General features: G+C 43.0%; 1 protein-coding gene across 1 annotated transcript in view; it reads left to right on the forward strand.

Annotated features, from left to right (window-relative positions):
- Positions 1–11,624, forward strand: part of TESMIN (testis expressed metallothionein like protein) — a 35,575-nt gene extending 23,951 nt beyond the window's left edge. The window contains exons 8-12 of the mRNA XM_032801570.2: positions 4,646–4,717; positions 5,648–5,750; positions 7,453–7,590; positions 8,402–8,577; positions 10,136–11,624. Of these exons, the coding sequence (XP_032657461.2) occupies positions 4,646–4,717; positions 5,648–5,750; positions 7,453–7,590; positions 8,402–8,577; positions 10,136–10,328 (682 nt within the window). The 3' untranslated portion in view covers positions 10,329–11,624. The remainder of the gene's footprint in view (positions 1–4,645; positions 4,718–5,647; positions 5,751–7,452; positions 7,591–8,401; positions 8,578–10,135) is intronic.
- The last annotated feature ends 7,600 nt before the right edge of the window (positions 11,625–19,224 follow it).

Consider the following 19,224-nt stretch of genomic DNA (forward strand, 5'->3'; position numbering starts at 1 on the left):
TCCTTCAATCACGTACAAGGGTAAAACAACTGATTGTCCATGAAGGTGAACTTTCACCTGGAGTATCCCTTTGGGGACTAACTTTTCTCCAGTATAAGGCCAGGTCTACACTGCGACTTTAAATCGGTTTAATGGCCGATATACCGATTTAACGCTGTATCCGTTCACACGACGTCGTCATTAATATCGAGTTAAACGGCTCCTTAAATCGATTCGGATACTCCTCGCCAAACGAGGAAGTCAGAGTAGCTGCTAAATTCGATTGATTGATAACTCGGCTTTAGGGTTCATGTGGAGGGAAATCGACGTTATTGGCTCGCGGCGGCCTCCAGAGTGCAGCACTGACCGCTCTGGACAGCAATCTTGAACTCGGATGGCAGCGGGCAGGTAAACAGGAAAAGCCCGCGAACTTTTGATTACATTTCCTGCTTGCCCAGCGTGGAGCTCTGATCAGCACGGCTGGCGATTGCAGTTTGAATCGAAAAAAAAGACCCAGCTATACCGGTACGGGAGGTCTAGGTTCCTGATCGCTGTATGGGGAGACAAATCTGTTGTATCCAGCTCCAGTTACAGAACACGAAATGCCAAAGCGTTTGTAAAAAACTCCAGGATACACAGCGCTGTGTGCAGCGTAACGGATCCAGAGACTCAAATGGACCTATGAAGGAGCGGAGGGGGTACTGAGGACTCCGCTATCCACAGTCCACAGCATGTCTCTGAAATTTTTGCATTCTTGGCGAGCTCCATTGTCTGTAGTGTCGTGTCAGTTCAAAACACAGTGTCTTTGGCGTGGTTCAGGGAACAGCTCCTCAGTTTATTTCCCCCCACCACCACGTGAAGAAAAAAAAGTGGAAAGATTGCTGTTGCTATGGCGTTTGCTCAATGCACTTCCCGCCAAAAAAGGTCCCAAAAGGGTTGTCTGCTGCCTTCACAAGGGAAGGGCTGAGGCTGTACCCAGCACCACCCGGGGGGCAGTGTTTTCTGCCCCATCAGGCACTGTGCTCTCCAACCGTGAAGTTGGAAACTATTGGATTTAGCTGAGGAACAGCTACCCACAGTGCACCGCTCCTGAAATCGATGGTAGCTTTGGACCATGGACGCAAACAATCGATTTTGGGATCCCACTGTGGACGCGCTAAACCGATTTTATTAGATCTGTTTTGTAATATCGGTTTAAGCTAATTCGAAATAATCGTGCAGTGTAGACGTACCCTTAAGTCTTCAAAACCATGGAGGTGTCTTCCAGAGCAGGGGTTCTCAGCCTTTTTCTTTCATGCTATAAAATCTCCATGGCTCACCTGTGCCACAACAGTTGTTTTTCTGCATATCCAGTAGATTGAAAGCTAGGTCTGGCATTATGGCGTAGCAAACAGGGCAATTGCTCCACACCACAGTGGGCCTTGCAAAAGTAAATTACTCGGGTTTCAGCTTCAATCCAGGCAGTGGGGCTCAGGCTTCAGCTTCAGCCGCAGACCCGAGCGAATCTAATGCCAGCCCTGCTCTCTGGTTTTTTTTGGCAGATCCCCTGAAACCTGCTTATGATCCCCCAGGGGGCCCCGGAGCTCTGGTTGAGAACCACTGTTCCAGAGGAACTTGTGGCAACGTCTGGTGATAGATAGATGCAGAACTCAGTGAGATAGCAGCTCCAGTATCAAGCTGCATTCTTGAAGAAACTCCCTTGATCAAGAATGTCACCAAGATAGCATTTCTTACTCCAGCTTCTGATAACAGATGTAGTGCTAGGTCTTGATCAGTGTCACTAGAACTCTTGTCTATTTCCATATGATGAATTCCCAACTTCCATCCTTTCTTAGGTTCAGTCTCCACAGGTGTCTTCTTAGATGTATGGCTACTCTGTGTTGCTGGTAATTGAACTTTGTGACAGATCACAGCAATGTGTCCTTTCTTTTTGCACTTCCTCAAGATAAGCTGACATGCCCAGCATTCCTTCTCAGCACACGTGGTTTATGCATAACAGCTACACAGAAGTTCTTTAAGTTCCCGTGGTCCTCTGTCTCACCAATGCAGGAGGGGAACTTCTTGATTCACATTAAATTTCAGCAAATTGTTCTCTGCAGTCTCCATGACAATTGCTATCTCAACAGCCTTCTTGAATGTGTAAGGGCTGATACAGTCAGTAACTTTTTCCAGATCTGTTCATTGCATAATCCATAGACAAACTGGTCATGTAGGGCATCACTTAATGTTTGTTGGAACTGACAGTGTTCTGACAACATCTTGAGAACAGCAACAAATTGTGCTTCCGAATCTCCACTTCCCTGATGTCACTGATGGAACCAATATTATTCTTCTTCGTCAGCAGGGTAGGAAAAAATGTTCCTGCATTGTTGCAGAAATTGTGGCAGACATGGCAGTTCAGGGCACAGTTGGAGACAGTAGGTCACACAGCAGTCCCTATGCCTTTGAGCCCATCACTGTCAGCAAGACTGAAACACTTTGCATGTCTGAAATGGAGTTGCAAGCAAGAAATTGCTCAAAATGTTCAAGGTACACTACCCATGATTTCTGGTTTTCATCAAACTCACTAACATTGCCCACAAGAGTTGCCATTTCTCTGCTCTCCTGTTGGACTTCACATTTCCTGAAGGTCTTCTTTCCCACAGTGAAACTTTTTTTTCCATTTTACTATACACGAGCTGCACTTAATCTGCCTCTTCTGGCTGTGTCTACACTGCAGAATGCAGAATTCTTCCTGTGGTTGTGCTTGGGCTCCCTCTCTGCTTGCTTCTCCCTCACTGCTTTGTTTGCACAAGTCCAGCAGTAATTGCAGAACCCTTTATCTGTTGTTCAATTTTATTTGCCTACTTCTCCCTCTCTAGCTAGCTGGCTGTCATAGTCCCAGCAGCAAAAAGCAGCAGTTTGTCACTTTGTGCCTCTGAGTCTAGATGAACTTTTTTCCTGATGATGATAATGGTGATGATGATTGTCTTCTTCAGGCAAAGGGAGCACTAGATACCCACGAGATAAAAATTCCTCATCACTGATATGTTGTATTTGAACCCAGCACAGAAGGAGGTAGACACAGAGGGAGTTGATAAAAGCACAGGTGACTGCTGTGATGGTAGGTTTATTGTTCAGCAGGAAAACTGAAACTAACACAAAGGTGAGTCTTTGCACTGGGGCGGGGGTGGGGGGGATGTTCAAACAATTAAAGGGACAGGGCAGCACAGCTGCAACCTGCAAATGATGGCTTCCTCTGTGCTGCAATGTTTAGAGCACTTAAATTCAACCACAGTTTGTCATACGCTCCAGTGCTGTATTGGTCCCATTGATTCCCAGCATTCTGTTCTTTTTTGACTGCTGCTGCACATTGAGTGAATGTTTTCAGAGAACTATCCACAAAGACTCCAAGCTCTCTTTCTTGAGTGGTAACAGCTAATTTAGAACTTATCATTTTGCATGTACAGTTGGGCTTTTGTTTTCTAATGTGGATTACTTTGCATTCATCAATATTGAATTTCATCTGCCATTTTGATGCCCAGTCATCCAGTTTTATGAGATCCCTTTATAACTTTTGACAGTCTGCTTTGGACGTAAGTATCTTGAGTAATTTTGTATCATCTGCAAAATTACCACTTTTTCCAGATCATTTATGAATATGTTGAACAACACTGGATCCAGTACAGATCCCTTGGTGACCACTATTTACCTCTCTTCATTCTTAAAACTGACCATTAATTCCTATCCTTTGTTTCCTGTCTTTTAACCAGTTACTGATCCATGAGAGGACCTTCCCTCTTATCCCACATGGCTTACTTTACTTAAGAGCCTTTGGTGAGGAACCGTGTCAAAGGCTTTCTGAAAGTCCAAGTATGCTATATCCACTGGAGCACCTTTGTTCGTATATTTGTTGACCCCCTCAAAGAATTCTCATAGGTGAGGCATGATTTCCCATTACAAAAGCCATGAAACAAACCTTGTTTTAGTTTAGGATTTTTTTGGATCAATACATATATCTTCTCCCTTCTGCACTCCAAATTCTGTGCAAAACTCTCTGTAGTGCTGCAGATTTATCCCATACTCTAACTCTTCAGTAAAACCTCAGCTGAAAACTTCAATAAAAACCAGATTCTCCTCTCTCCCCATCACCTTTCCATAGGCCCAGTGACATTTGGGTTTCTTTCCTTTCTTTCAACTCTGAAATATTTCAAGAATTTGACATTCCTTTATTTCATGCTAGATTAAAAAAAGCTGAGAAAACCTACATAATATGCTTTAAAAAAAATTGTTTTTCTGACATCTCCTAACCCGTCCCATAGGCCTGCTGTATGTTCCAGCAGACTCCATAGTTCATGTGATGTTACAAGCATAGTGCATGCTAGGCATCACTTGGAGTCAGTTATTTTGACTTTGGGGACTTGAAAGAATAAAATGTGTAAGTTTTAAAAGTTAATCTATATGCTGATGACTCTAAATCTAACTATGGGGAATTCACCATATAATTCTATAGCTAATGAATCTTTCTTAATTATGCTGTATTTGCAAATAATCTTTAAATAATATTGATACCTGATGCTAAAATGTCAGTATTTGTGGTTTGGGGAAAAATAATCATAATTAATTTTCATAAGTTTTTACATTAAAATATCATCTAATATCTTTTATTCTTTTTTAATCTTTATAGATTGCCTCTTAGTTCATGGGATACAAAGTCTAAAAAACCGTGTAACTGTACCAAATCTCAGTGTTTGAAATTGTAAGTAACTAACCAACTAGCATTTATCATGAAATATGAGCTAAGTTTATTTTGGAAAAGGCAAAGCTTAGAAAACATGAAATAGAATACATGCATGTCCCAATATACACAACTAGTATGTTGTGTTAAAACCAGAGAGGGTCAGATCCTTAGTGCAGGGTTTCTCAAACAGGGGTCGCTGCTTGTATAGGGAAAGCCCCTGGTGGGCCGGGCTGGTGTGTTTACCTGCCCCATCCACAGATCCGGCCAATGCAGCTCCCACTGGATGCGGATCGCTGCTCCGGGCCAATGGGAGCTGCTGGAAGTGGCATGGGCCGAGGGACTTACTGGCTGCCACTTCCAGCAGCTCCCATTGGCCCAGAGCAGCGATCTGCGTCCAGTGGAAGTTGCAATCGGCCGGTCCTGCGGATGGAGCAGGTAAACTCACCAGCCCGGCCTGCCAGGGGCTTTCTCTACACAAGTGGCGACCCCTGTTTGAGAAACCCTGCCTTAGTGGGTGTAAATTAGTGTAACCCCATTGTGGTCATTGTAGCTAGGCCTGTTTACACCGCCTGTGGATCTAGCCCAGAGGTGTACATGACTACATGTGGTCCAGAGTTTTGAAGAATAAAACTTGAAACTAAATAATATTGATTATAATATGTGGCAAAACTATTATGAAATTGTATCAACCTCTGTATACTTGAGGCTCACTCCTCTCCATGTGTGTACTGTATATATATAGAGAGAGATACAGATGCTGGTACAATTTCATTATGTCATTATGTTTTTGGCATAGATTATAAAATGTGTGAGAGAGAAGTAAGCATCAGATATAGTGTATATGTGAGATGTATATGTTTCTTGTTTGGTTACCAGAAATTCTTTCTTGAAACAGGAGAATGATGAAAAATAGTTAATTTTTATATATATTTGCTTTGTTAATCACAGATATTGTGACTGCTTTGCCAATGGTGATTTTTGCAACAACTGCAACTGTAATAATTGTTACAACAACCCACTTCATGAATCTGAGCGGTTTAAAGCTATTAAGGTAATAAAAGAACAATATTTATCTAGTTCAGACAGGAAAAAATATACAAGTGTTTTTGTTTGTTTTTCGTTTGGCTTCAAAAAGTCTGTAATTTAAAAATAATCTGATTTAAAACCTAGATAGAATAAGTGGAGTATAGTCTGTATATTGTTTTTAAATAAAAAAAAGTCATTGCAGTTAAGAATTTTCATTCACTTCATAGGACTTTTGATCCTTTTGGACCATAATCAGTACTATTTTAGCTGAACTGTGATGTATGTCCTCAAAAAAATTGGAAGGAAGTGAAGCATATCAGAATTTAATTTAAGAAAAGGTTTTCACTTGGAAGAAAAAATGTGTAATGTCTCAAAAATCAAACAGAAGAAACTGATATCCAAGTTGCTATCCAGTCTGACAGACCTCAACAGCTGAGAGGGGTAGGCATCTCGCAGGGCCCTTTTGTTACTCTTTATGTATGACTCATGCAGTAATGTAAAGCCTCTTTAATGGCAGTCACGTTGAACCTGCTCTCTTGGAAGGAAGGTTACCTCCATATATGGAACCGTTGATTAACCTTTGAATGGAATAAAAGAGTGAAAAATAGAGGGCTAATTGCTATGCAAGAAGCAATATAGTATATCTGTCTCAGCTGTTACTACGGAATTATATTATCTAGCTAATTTTTGTAAAATTTATAACACAATAAAAAAACTTTCTCCAAAGGTAGGTGCTTTGTAATAACTCTGTATTACTTGGTCTGTGCTCCTAGAGTGCAACTGTCAGGAATTCCCCAATATGGTTCTAAGCACTGTGAATAGTGGTAGTAGCTGATGCTGATCTCATCAGACTGAGAGTTTTGTCACATCTGATCACACAAAGCCATGACACTTCATTGCATCATACCCTTGGACTTCTTTCTGTGTCAGCATGGCACTTTGGGTGGTAAAGCTGGAGAGATTTGGACTCTCCAAGCAGGTGCCTGAAGTCATCCTTGCTACTTCAGATTGCATCTTGGAGAGTATATTTGGGAGAGTACAGTTGGTTCCTGTTTCAGTTTTGTGTATCACCATGCTGAAGTCAGACCAGTTTCTCTGCTGTCCCTTTTCCTCAGATTCATGAGGGGCTTGTTACGTTTAAAGCCTGCCTTTTAGAAGTCCTTAGTGTCATGAAATCTTAAGGCCTGATTGAAAACCCATTGAAGTCAACTGAAAGACTCCCATTGTCTTCAACAAAAGGGCTTTAGATCAGGCCCTTCATATGATATTTATAAATCTGATAAAACCTCCTCAGATAAATACCAGTGACTTGAAGTTTCTCACATGGACTGTTATATTTCTGGTGACAGTGGCTTCAGTTTGCACAGAGAGTGAGCTTTAGCATTTCGTGATTGAGCCAAGTTGTATTAACATTGTTTAAGAATAATGTGTTGTGTATCAGACTAATCCCTAAGTGAGCCGGAGAGAGTAGGAGTCACTAGAGTTTACCATAAGAGAGAGCACGTGGTATCCTTGGTGGAGCCCTGTCAGCTCAGAATTTTGAGTTATAAGAATTCCCACTTACTTTGCACTAGATATCCAGACTCAGAAGTGTGGGTCTATTGCACAGACCCTAGAGAATACGAATTACAGATAAGTTCTTTTTCTTTCATAGGCACAGTTGATATTGTATTTCACATAAAGAAAATTTCTGTGAATGTCTCACATGCCAATGCTTTTTGTTCTAGGCTTGTCTTGATAGAAACCCAGAAGCTTTCCTACCAAAGATTGGGAAAGGGAAACTGGGGGATATTAAACCTCGCCACAACAAAGGATGTAATTGCAAGCGCTCAGGGTGCCTTAAGAATTATTGTGAGTGCTTTGAGGTTAGTCAAGTGAACTTTCCTAGCATTAATCATGTTCTTAATAGAAATGGATGTGTTCTGATCCAGCTGTTTCTGCATAAATAATATTAGACACTAAAAATAAATATTTTTCTCCCTCCCCCTCAGATTGTTCATTCTAAATCGTATTCAACTTAAGGGGACAGATTCTTTTCCCTGATCTGGCTCACCAGCTAAGAATTTCCCCATGGGGGTGGAGGAGCTCTCAGCCAGCTCCTATGCCAACTGCGCTCCTTGCTCCAGTGTAGGGGATGGGGAAAGGCTGTGTTGCGAGGAGCAAAGCACAACTTTGCTCCACTAGTTCTCAGTTTTGTGTGGCTCCTTAAGTGGCTTGCCCCACACCTGATCCAAAAGTATTTGAAGACAGAGGAAAGTTTCCCATTGGCTTTATTGGACTTTTGGATCAGGACCCAAGTGCAGATTTTTCCTGTCCATGTGGAATGGTGGCTCAGTTGCTTCTGTGATATTGCCCTCCCATCTGATCCAGCAAAGTCCTCCACATGTCTGGAGTCCATGCTAGAGGAGCTGAAGGAGACCAGGCAGGTTAGAGGGAAGGAGTGGGTGGGCCGTGTGCAGGGTTGGAGGCATACACATTCCAATAATTCCCCTCTGTAGCCCCAGAGAGAATACTTGGAAAAGCTGATAATAGCCCCTTGCTCTATTGACTTTTCTCTAGTCTCCCCCTGGGAGTCTCCAGGACTGGAACAGCCAGGGTGAGTCTGTGGTAGCACGGCTCCAATGGATACTCATATATGTTTAGCAATTTTTGATTTTGGTGTTTGTTGTTTTCCAGGCAAAAATTATGTGTTCCTCTATTTGCAAATGCATTGGCTGCAAAAATTATGAAGAAAGCCCAGATCGAAAAACACTAATGAACATGCCCAACTACACGGAGATTAGAAATAATGAAGAAAACATCCTTGTTTCAACATCTACATTTGAAATGTTATCAAAATCTAGAAGAGACAGGTGAATATTTGGCATTAACAAAATCAAGTCCATCTATCTGTCCAGCTATTTTAGATTTTTCTGAAGTGCCCGTCACTAACAAGGGTTATCTAAAAAATAGTGACTAATATTGACTAATGGTTTTTATAACAGATATCTGTAGATCCACACATTAATTTTGGATTGATAGGATTAGAAAGATCATTTAAGACAAACCATTTAGGAATACAGTATGCATAGCTTAGAGTTTATAAATATTACAGCTGCTTACCGAACTGCAATTATTTTGTAATGATTGAGGGCCTGATCCTGCCCCCCCTTCTCTCCTCCCCTGTCCCATTCGCTTTCAGCATCCCTTCTCCCTTCATTTATCTTTCGATTTAGCTAATCCCCTTTTAACAAAATCGTAGCCAAAGAATTTTTTTAAAATGGCATTTACAGAATGTTTGCAGGTGATCACATTGTTCATCCTGCTTGTATATTATACCCCTCTCCCCTCAACCTGTTGTTTGTCCTGCCCATATAGATTGTAAGCTATGTGGAGCAGGAACTGTCTGCTACTCTTAACAGTCCCCAGCCCAATAGGGCCCATCCTAAGGACCATCCTAATAAACATAATAAAAATTAATAAGGATCCAAAGCCCACTGAAATCTATAGGAGTCTCTCCATTGACTTCAATTGACTTTGCATCAGGCCTAGAAGTTTCTAGGCAAGATGAATTTTTCACTGCCTCAACCACTGCTTTTTGTTTTTTAACCTTCATATATAATTTTTTTTAATTGTATTATTAATTCTGTTTTAAAAACTGACTGGTGACTTATTTTGATTAATTTAAATAGTTTTTGTAGGCTTGCTGTTTGTGCATATACTTGTGAGGTTGGTTAATTCATTAGTTAATACTAGGTGCTGCCATTACTTGCTTGAGTCATGCTGCAGGGGGAGTGGAATGATGGCAACCATATGGTGGTTACAAGAGTCATCCTGTTGACTTGAAGCGAGATGGCTCAGTGTGCCAGGAGGGGACACTCACTGCCTTTTCCTTAAAAATTAGCAGAATATGTTTCCAGCTAATGTGTGTTGCTTCCTGCAACATATACCATGGTGTCTGACTAGGCCTCTTAAATGGTAAACCATCTTCCTTGACTGCAAAGATGGGAATCTGACTGTTTCTTACAAAAGAGGAAAGAAATTCATTGCACCATCGTTCCCAACTTGTACTACATGTGCAACACTTGGATGCACTTATCCCTTAGTGTGAACAGATGATTTAGCTGGGAATTGGTCCTGCTTTGAGCAGGGGGTTGGACTAGATGACCTCCTGAGGTCCCTTCCAACCCTGATATTCTATGACTCTATGATTAATGAGGAGGATTCAGAAGCTGCTTGTTGGCTTCTAGAGCTGTTACAAGTAGAGGAGTAAGATGTCCCACAAGAATATGCTATCTAGAAACAGTGCAACTACTGTGACTCAGTTCTATGTATTTTCAGTTTCAGTAAGTTTAGTAGAGTGTAATTTGTCTTTCGCATATTGAATGTTTATTATTCAAATATTTTATATTGGTTTTTTTTTCCTGACAGGCAACCTACTACATGTATATCCTGGGAAGTGGTTGAAGCAACATGTGCTTGTCTCCTGGCACAAGCTGAAGAGGCAGAAAAAGAAACTTGCTCTGTTTGTCTAGCAGAACAAATGATCTTGGAAGAGTTTGGGAGATGCTTGTCACAGATTCTGCATTCAGAATTTAAGTCCAAAGGGCTAACAGTTGAGTAACGTGCAATGTATTCTAAAACTAATGAGTGTTCACTTTATTCAACATCACTGTATTCTGAGTACTATTATTACTCAGTGGCCTGATTTTGATCTCACACTGACTTAACTTCATTGATTTTAACTCAGTTGATTCTGAATTATAGTGGTTTAAGTGAGATCAGAATCAGGACAAAAACATTTAAAGAGTCACCTAGAATATTTTATTTATATTAAAGGATTTTCCATAAAACAACATCATTGCTTTGGGCCAAATTCTGAAGTCTTTACCCAAACAAAACTGCCATTGAAATCCAAATAATTTACATGGCTTTGATAGGAATTTACCTGAGTAAGGTATTTAAATCAATGATTTTAGGATTAGGCTCCAAAAGAGGCCTGATTTAGGATTAGGCCCTTGTAGTACAATGAAAGCACTTAGTAAAATCAGAAGAGTAGAGAGCTACTTTATAACTGATAATATATATCTTTTGGTGTTTTCTCCACTTTTCCAGTTTGGGGAAAAAATTAAATATTAAAACCAAGATTTTTAGATATGGCCTTCATTTTTGCAGTTGCAATTTTGCTCCCACAAATCCGGTAGTTAGATGTGAATGATTGATATTTATATGTGCAGTTCACTACAGCTGCCCAAAAACCTGCAGAAATGGAGATTGGATGGAGGCGCAGCTGAAAACTAGGGCCTCAAAGTTTTCTCTAGACCTATCTCAGCACCTGCTCTTCCAATTACAATGAATTAGAGCTGTACTACTTTAAAAAGGATTAAACAGTCACTGCCCATTTTTGTGGGAGTTTTGTGAATATTTGGTTTTGGTCCATATATACTGTACCTGTCAATATTCAGTCTACCTGCAGATGACTGTATTTTGAAGGTGTTCACATTTTTGAATTCTCACTTAGGTCCATCTTTATTCACACAATAAATATTTAATCAATTTATTTCCAAGTTTTATATGTTATCACAAATACTAATGTTTTAAAAACCCTTCCACACTGCTCTATACTGGAGTTTGATGTGACAGAGCAATGTTTTTATTTCATTTGTTTTTTCCTGTTTCTCACAGTATTCTTCCACTATGTCCCTGGTCCAGCAAAGTATTTAAATATGGGCTTAAATTTAATCACCTGGGTAATCCCATCACCTTCTACAAGGATTATTCAGGTGAATAAAATTAGGCAAGTTAAGTGCTTTGCTGGATGGCAGCCTAAATCTTCTTTCCAATGTCATTGTTTTTATTTAATATAACTTTGTTGTGAACCATATGTATAAAAAAGCAAATAAAACATACGAGGTAGTGTATGCTTCAGAACTATTTTTTGACAATCAGTAGCTTATACTGCTTATAGGTAATTTACATGCTACAGCATTCTGTGTTTTGAGCAATTTCTAGAATCAGTGTTTGAAATTAACATCTTAATAGCTTAATTTATCACAGGGTTTGTCTACACAGCTTGATAATGCTGCTAGAGGGTTGTGAATTCTAAAGCACACTGCATGCTGCATACTAACTGGCCCACGTAGGCCCTGCTGGTCAAAGGTGAAAGTAAGCCAGTACACCCTGGTATGGTGTACCAGCAAGAGCCAGTGTGATGTACCGGGGCAGATTGCTTCCCCTGGCGGCAATTAAAATTGACGCCAGAGCCCTGCTGCCGGAGCCCTGGAGAAGAGGCGGCAGGGCTTGGGTGGCGATTTTAAGGGCCAGGGACTCTGGCAGCCGCTACTGCCCTGGCCCTTAAAGTAGCCGCCGGAGCCCCGCCGTCACGTCCTCAGGTCTCCGGAAATGATTTAAAGAGCCCGGGGCGTTAGCAGCTATCAGAGTCCCGGACCCTTTAAATCATCCCGAGTCCTGCTTCTGGACCCCTGGGGAAGCAGTGGCGAGGCTCAGGCGGCGATTTAAAGGGCCTGGGGCATCTGCTGCAGCTACCACCCCGGGCCCTTTAAATCATCCCCGGAGTCCCCAGCTGCTGCTGCTCCTACGCCGGGGCTCTGACAGCGGGGCTCAGGTGGTGATTTAAAGTGCCCATGGCTCCCACTGCCACTACCCTCTGGGGCCCTTTAAATCGCCACTCAAGCCCCGCTGCTAGAGCTCTGGGGTAGTGGCAGTGGAGCTCTGGCGGTGATTTAAAGGGCCAGGGGCTCCCGGCTGCCACTACTGCAGTGGAGCCCCGGTCCCTTGAAAGCTCCGCCAGAGGCCAGGGTCCGGGAGTAGCGGCAGCAGCTGGCAGCCCCCTCCGATGGTGATTTAAAGTGCCAGGGAATTTAAAGGTCCTTCCTCTTCCGGTAGAGGCTACGCCTCTTCCAGTTGAGGCCCCACCCCTTCCTAAGGACTCTGGAGTACCGCTAAGTCCTTTAAGTTACTTTCACCCCTGCTGCTGGTGTACACTAAATGTTAACGCGCAGCAGGGAACATAGTTACTGATTCAACAGCACTACAGGAATATGCACTAGGGAGCATTTAGTGCGGGCTACCAGGGTCTAGAGAGGCCAGTTAGTACACAGCATGTTGGTGCTCTTTAAGATTCACACCCCTTTAGTGGACATTGCTACATCATGTAGACAAACCCTCTGAAGCAAAAATTCTTCAATAAGACTTTCTCAGGATGCCTGTTTTTGCATCTTATCCAATTGCACTGCACTAGTAGGATATTTCGGTTCAGTATTGTACAGCAGAGTTCCAGTCCATCCTTTATCAATCTATATACAAATACTGTATATTGAGCCTAATTCTCCTCTCACATACATCAGTGTAACCCCACTGACTCCAATGGATTTACACTGGTGAATCTGAGAACAGAATTTCACCTATTTTATTTAGATATAAAGCATTTAAATTAGCTAATCAAAGGGGAAATTAGTTTTATCAGATCTTGCAAATATTTAAAATGTGCAGCTATTTAGAGTTTTGAAATATCAGCAATTATACTAGCAAAATGAAAACTACAGTAATTAATATATTTCATTTCATAAGCTGATCATCAGCTGAGGACATGAAGGGATTTCCTCTATGGTATAGTATTGCACCATTATTATTATTATTATTGTTGTTTGTTTATTATTAAGCTTCAACAACATGGGGATTTTACACTTTCTTCTGAAACTTATAGTATTGGCAACTGCAGAGAAAAGGTACCAGATTAGCTGAACCTTTGGCCTGGTCTAACAATTTCTGTTACTATAATGTCTTTCTTCCTGTCTGCAGACTTCCCTTATTCAGCAAGTTAAGCAGACTTCTCAATGCATTTTGGTATTTAACATTGAATATCATGTGCTTCAAATAAATGCTGAAACCTGATTTTTACAAAAACCACACAAATATCCAAACACTATGCATTCCTATGACAAACATTGTGTTGAGTCCACTCCTCACAAAATTAACAGAAGTGGGTGACCTTCCCTTTCTCTGCTCTGAACTTTAAATTACATTTGAAAAGGACATTATAATTTACTGTTTAAATATTCATAGCATCATAATTTAAGTGTATTTTCTGAATCATTTATTCATGATCCTGCACATAATTTATTTTTAAAACTCTGAATGTCTTTTATTTAGTTCCTCTTTCTCTCTCCCTCATATAGATGTTGATGTGATGGAGTTTCTTTTTACGCTGTGGAATGTTCAGTTTAATTTCCTTAAATTACAACAGGCCTAGTTGCTGCCATTTTTCAGTAAAATAAACTCTGTTCTTCTAAATGATTAGTGGGATTAAGAATGGCACTAATAAGAATGCAGGCTATATCTGCATTAGACAGTATTTTACGTTGGAGAGGGATGGTCTTATGACTAAGGCACTGAACTGGAGGTACTGAACTCAGGAAACCTGGGTTCAATTCCCAGTTCTGCCGTACCCTTCTTGTGTGGCCTTATTAATCTTTCTGGCTGGGGGGCGAGGGGTTAAGGAGGCACCTTACACACTCCACTGCTCTGGCACTCGGTCCTCACCCCAATGGCCAATTGCCACGCCTCTCTGCGGGGCTCTGCTCTGGCCTGTGTCACCAGCCTCCCTGCTGGCTGCTTGCTGCGCCTCTCCGCCAGCTGCCCTGCTGGCCACTTGCTGCGCCTCTTTGCCATCTGCCCTGCTGGCCACTTGCTGCGCCTCTCCATCAGCTGCCCAGCTGGCCACTCACCAAGATGTCTTCAGGGCCCCCCACTTAACACAGCTCTCAGTGATTTCAGCTGTTAGTGCGGGAGCCTCACTACTGGTGAACACTGGGCAGTCTCTTACAATAGGGACACTGTCCCAAAGTAGCTCTGCAGCATGTAATAAGACTCTTAATTGAATCTAAATTAGCTCTTTTATTAGACCATGGAGAAAGAAAGTGTCAAATGGTGTCTAGAGCCCTTAAACAGGGCCCACACCACCAAGTACCTGTACCCTAGCCTCTCTCAACTCATTGGGCTTTGGAACTCATGTCCCCTGCCTAGCAAGTGCTATTGAATTGAGGGTGAGTCCCTCAGTCGGGGTGTGCCAAGCACAGTTGTGTTGCCCTCAGTTCACACAACAAGGATAACAACCTTTATTACTCTTGCCCCAATAACAATGAGACTGGGGATTCAACATTAGCCACAAGTGATCATGCTGAGCACCTAGGCAGGGTGGATGTGTCCATAAAAACGAGATCAGCTCCTGAAGTCTTTTTCCACACATCTCACCACTAGATGTCAGGGGAGAGCTCATTCAGACTCTGCTTACATCCTCCCCACGGTCGAGAATTTGTCGTCCTGACAAATCACACTCCATATTATACCAAATTCATTAGTTTTGCCCAAAGGGCCTCAGGAAACCCACTATGGCTTCCACAAGCCTGTGAACTAAGTGTATTGGTTCTTCACTAGCCACCGCAGGTTCATCATGAGTTAACTGGCTTACTGGCCTTATAACCCTGTTCCACCTATTGAGAGTGGGCATTGCAGGGGCAGGGGAAGGGGGGCATGTTCTTGGGCAAGGGATGGTGCGGGTTCTTTTGAGGATCTCTCTGCTACTGGCATAGGCCTTTGCATCTCTGATTCTAGTAGTGGAAGGTCCAGGGCATCCAGGACACCTTCCACCTGTATGTCTCCACTGTCCAATAACCTAGATGTGTCATCATAGGGTGGTCTCATTGGTGGCGCAGGTGTGTTAGCAATGGGCCTAAATACTTCTGCCATGGAGTTTAGGTCTGAAGAAGTGGCGCTCTCCCTTGGTTCAGCTGATCGAGACCTAAATCTCGTCTCCATTCTAGGATACACCATGGTAGTGTCTTCCTCCTCAGACTCGCTCTCAGGTGTGCTGAGTAGGGGTAGGATAGCCACAGGTGGCCCACTGTCCATGTTGGATGATGGCTTTGGTCTAGCATATTTGTTCTGCCCAGTTGCCATGTTGTGATCCACTTCGTAAGGGGTACCTACCAACTCCCCCACAGAGAGTAAAAGGTTTCTATGTACTGTCTTTATTTGCCCTGGCCCCACTTTGTAGACTGTCAGATCTCCCAGTTTTTCCACCACCAGGTAAGGTACTGCTTTCTATCTGTCGGCTACCTTGTGTTTGTCAGCAATACCCAAATTTTGCAGCAGAACTCTATCCCCCAGTTTGAGCTCCTGTGAACACACCCTAGTAGCATACCGATGCTTGTTACGGTCTGAGTTTTTCCGAGCTGCAGATTAGCAAAACAATAAGCATCCCACAGCTTTTCTCTTAGTTGGGATACCTATTGCTGATGAGTCTCATAGCTGTCTACATCCTGATATGCCAAAGCACAAGTCTATGGGTAATCTTGGTTCTCGCCCAAACATCAAGAGATATGGGGTGACTCCGTAGCATCGTTCTTTTTGGCATTGTAGGCATGCACCAAAAACACAACATGCTGGCTCCAGGTTGCCTTCTGCTCTGTCCATATAGTCCCCAACATATCTAACGGACTTCGATTAAACCTCTCTGGCTGAGGATGACCTTGCAGGTGATAAGGCGTTGTCCTAGACTTTTTAATTCCTGTTATCCTCAGCACCTCCTTCCGAAGGTGACTCTCAAAGTCTTGCCCTTGGTCAGAGTGTATCTGAGCTGGGAACCTATACACTGAAAAATATTTCTCCCACAGCACTCAAGCGACGGTGGTGGCCCTCTGGTCACATGTGGGATATGGCTGTGCATACTGTGTAAAATGGTCAGTCACTGCTAAAATATTCCTGACATCCCTCTTGTCCACTTCTAAAGACAAGAAGTCAATGCATACCAGCTCCAAAGGTTTGCTGCTGGTGATATTCTTCAGATATGTAGCTCTAGGGGGCAGAGTTTTCCATTGAACACACTGAGTGCACGTCTCACATTTCCTATGAACATCCTCTGCCATCCTGGGCCAATAGAACATACTACAAATAAGTTCCGGGATTCTCTCCATTCCTAAATGTCCAAAGTCGTTATACAGGGCCCTTATGGCCAGGGCTCTGTACTCTTTTGGTAGCACTAGTTGCATTCATTGTTGTTGTAAAGGGCCAGTGGTAATTTGATGCAGTACTCCCTGAATCAGCTTTAGTTTGTCCCATTCTCTCAATAATAGTTTACTCTCAGGGTTAAGTGGGATAATCACAGTGGGACTTTACCCCTCCCTTTTGGCAAGTAGGTATCAAAATATCTTGCAATGGGGCTTCTTGCCAGTCAGCTGCATTGAGCATGGGCAACGGAGATTGGTCCAACACAATATAATTCACTGAGGCAGATGGCATGCTTTCAGGGGACAGACCTAGAGCTTCTGCAACACACTCATGAAGACTTATGGGCCTCTGGCTCTCAATGACTCACACGGCTCTCCTTCAGCTGGCTGCTCTACCATCACTAATACCCTTTTCACATCTCTCATCCCACCATGGTCCAAATGGTTCTAAGAGGCCATAATGTCTCTGCTCAGGAGCCTTTGGGGACCTCCCCTTATTCTTGTTCTTGCTGGATTTGTTTTTAAATTTGTTCTTGCTGGATTGGTACCCCCAGGTAAGATCATTCAGGGGTTTTACAATGGTAGCATATTCCTTTACAAATCTGCGGTAGCAGCCACTAAATCTAAGAAAGGTCTTGAGTTCTCTGTAATTACTTGGACGTGGTCATGGAGTGAGAGCATCTATTTTGTCAGGATCAGTACTCACACCCTCTTGAGACACAATGTGACCCAAGTACTTCATTGAGGTTCTGCAGAACTGGCATTTGTCTATTGAAAGCTTCAACCCATAGGCTTCCAACCGATCTAGAACTTCAAGAAGTCTTTCTTCATGCTCCTCCAAGGTTCTTCCAAATACATCAGGTCATCCAAATTAACTAACACTTGCAGTAAATTCATGTCTCCCACAACTTTCTCCATAAGACGCTAAAACGTAGCAGGTACTCCAGAATCCCAATTGGTAGCAGTTTGGAGTAACCAGCTTCCACAGTGCAGTTTCCACATGCTTCTCCAACGACAGGGCAGCTCTCATTCTCGTGTCTTTGTGCCACAGTGCTGTGGCAAGCTCATCACACAGTCCCATGAATGTGGCTTTCCTCATATGAAAGTTCTGCAGCTACTGCTCGTCATCCCAGATGTGCATGATGATATGATTCCACCACTCAGTGCTTGTTTCCTGAGCCCAAAAGCAGCATTCCACTGTGTTCAGCACCTTCATGAATGTCACAAGCAATCTATTGTTGTAACTACTACACATGGTGAAATCAATGTGGAACTCCTCTTGCTTTTGTAGTTTAAGGAGTAACTCCACTGCCACTAGTGACATGTTAATAAGAGTGAGCAGCATATTGGTCAACAGTCATCTATTCCTGCAGACCGAAGAGACAGTACACAAACCATTGAAAGATGGCCCCAAATGCGGATGGAAGCACAGGGATTGTTGGGATGCGAAGCAATGCATCATGGGGCATTGGGAAGGACCCAGGATGCCCCATGACCCCCTCCGCCTTCCCACAACTCTTAACGGCAGAAGAGGAAGTGATGCTCTGTGGGAGAGCTGCCCAGAGTGCACCGCTCCGAATACCGATGCAGGTGCCATAAGTGTGAACATGCTATTCTTCGAGAGATGTCCCTGTGGGTGCTCCACTCTAGGTGTCGGTGCGCCCCTGCGCCTTTGATCGGAGATTTTTTGCAGCAGTACTTGTAGCGGCCATGCATGCTTAGAACCTGTCACTCACTCTGAGTATGTCACTAGTGAGCATGCGCGGCCGGTACCCTCAGTTCCTTCTCTACCGCCCCCGGCTTGAGACGGAGCTCAGCAGACTCCTTCAGATTTCTTTTCCCATCTCAAAATACCTATAGTTAGACAATTTTTTTCCTGTTAGTTAGTTGTTAGTTAGTGTTACCTACGTCTTTCTTCCTACTATTTAAAAAAAATTTTTCTTCTTGTTCTCTCAGCCGCTTCAAATATGCCTGGCTCCACAGGCTTTAGTGCTGCTCTTCCTGTAAGGATGCTATCCTCTCTCTGACGGACACTCACAGTGTATAAATGCTTGGGGGAGATTCATATTCCCCCAAAATGTAACTCACTGCACTAATTAAGTTCCAGAGCGAGGAAGGATAGAGAGTTAAATCTAAACGTATTTTGCATCAAAAATCCCTGCAGTCCGCCTCAGACCCTGGCGCAGACTCTGCCTCCGATCTCAGACACAGCTCTAACCCTTCAAAGAAACTGAAGAAAGCAGCTAAACGAGAGCACTCAAATCTAAACAAAACTACAGACAAACCTTCTCGTCAGATCCACAGTCCTCCTACCGGTGGCTCCCGCCTGAGTACTTTTGACAAGCCCGGGCTCCTCCAAGTACCTACTTAAAACGCCTGTGCTTTTTGGCAGCAGCGCGAGCTTGGTGCCGAAGGCACAGGCTTTGAGGTTTGCCTGCCTCGATGTATGGCACCAAATCGGCACCGCACATGAAGCGGCACTCCGACAATTCT

The sequence above is a fragment of the Chelonoidis abingdonii genome, chromosome 4 (assembly GCF_003597395.2).
Source record: "Chelonoidis abingdonii isolate Lonesome George chromosome 4, CheloAbing_2.0, whole genome shotgun sequence".
NCBI lineage: Eukaryota > Metazoa > Chordata > Testudines > Testudinidae > Chelonoidis > Chelonoidis abingdonii.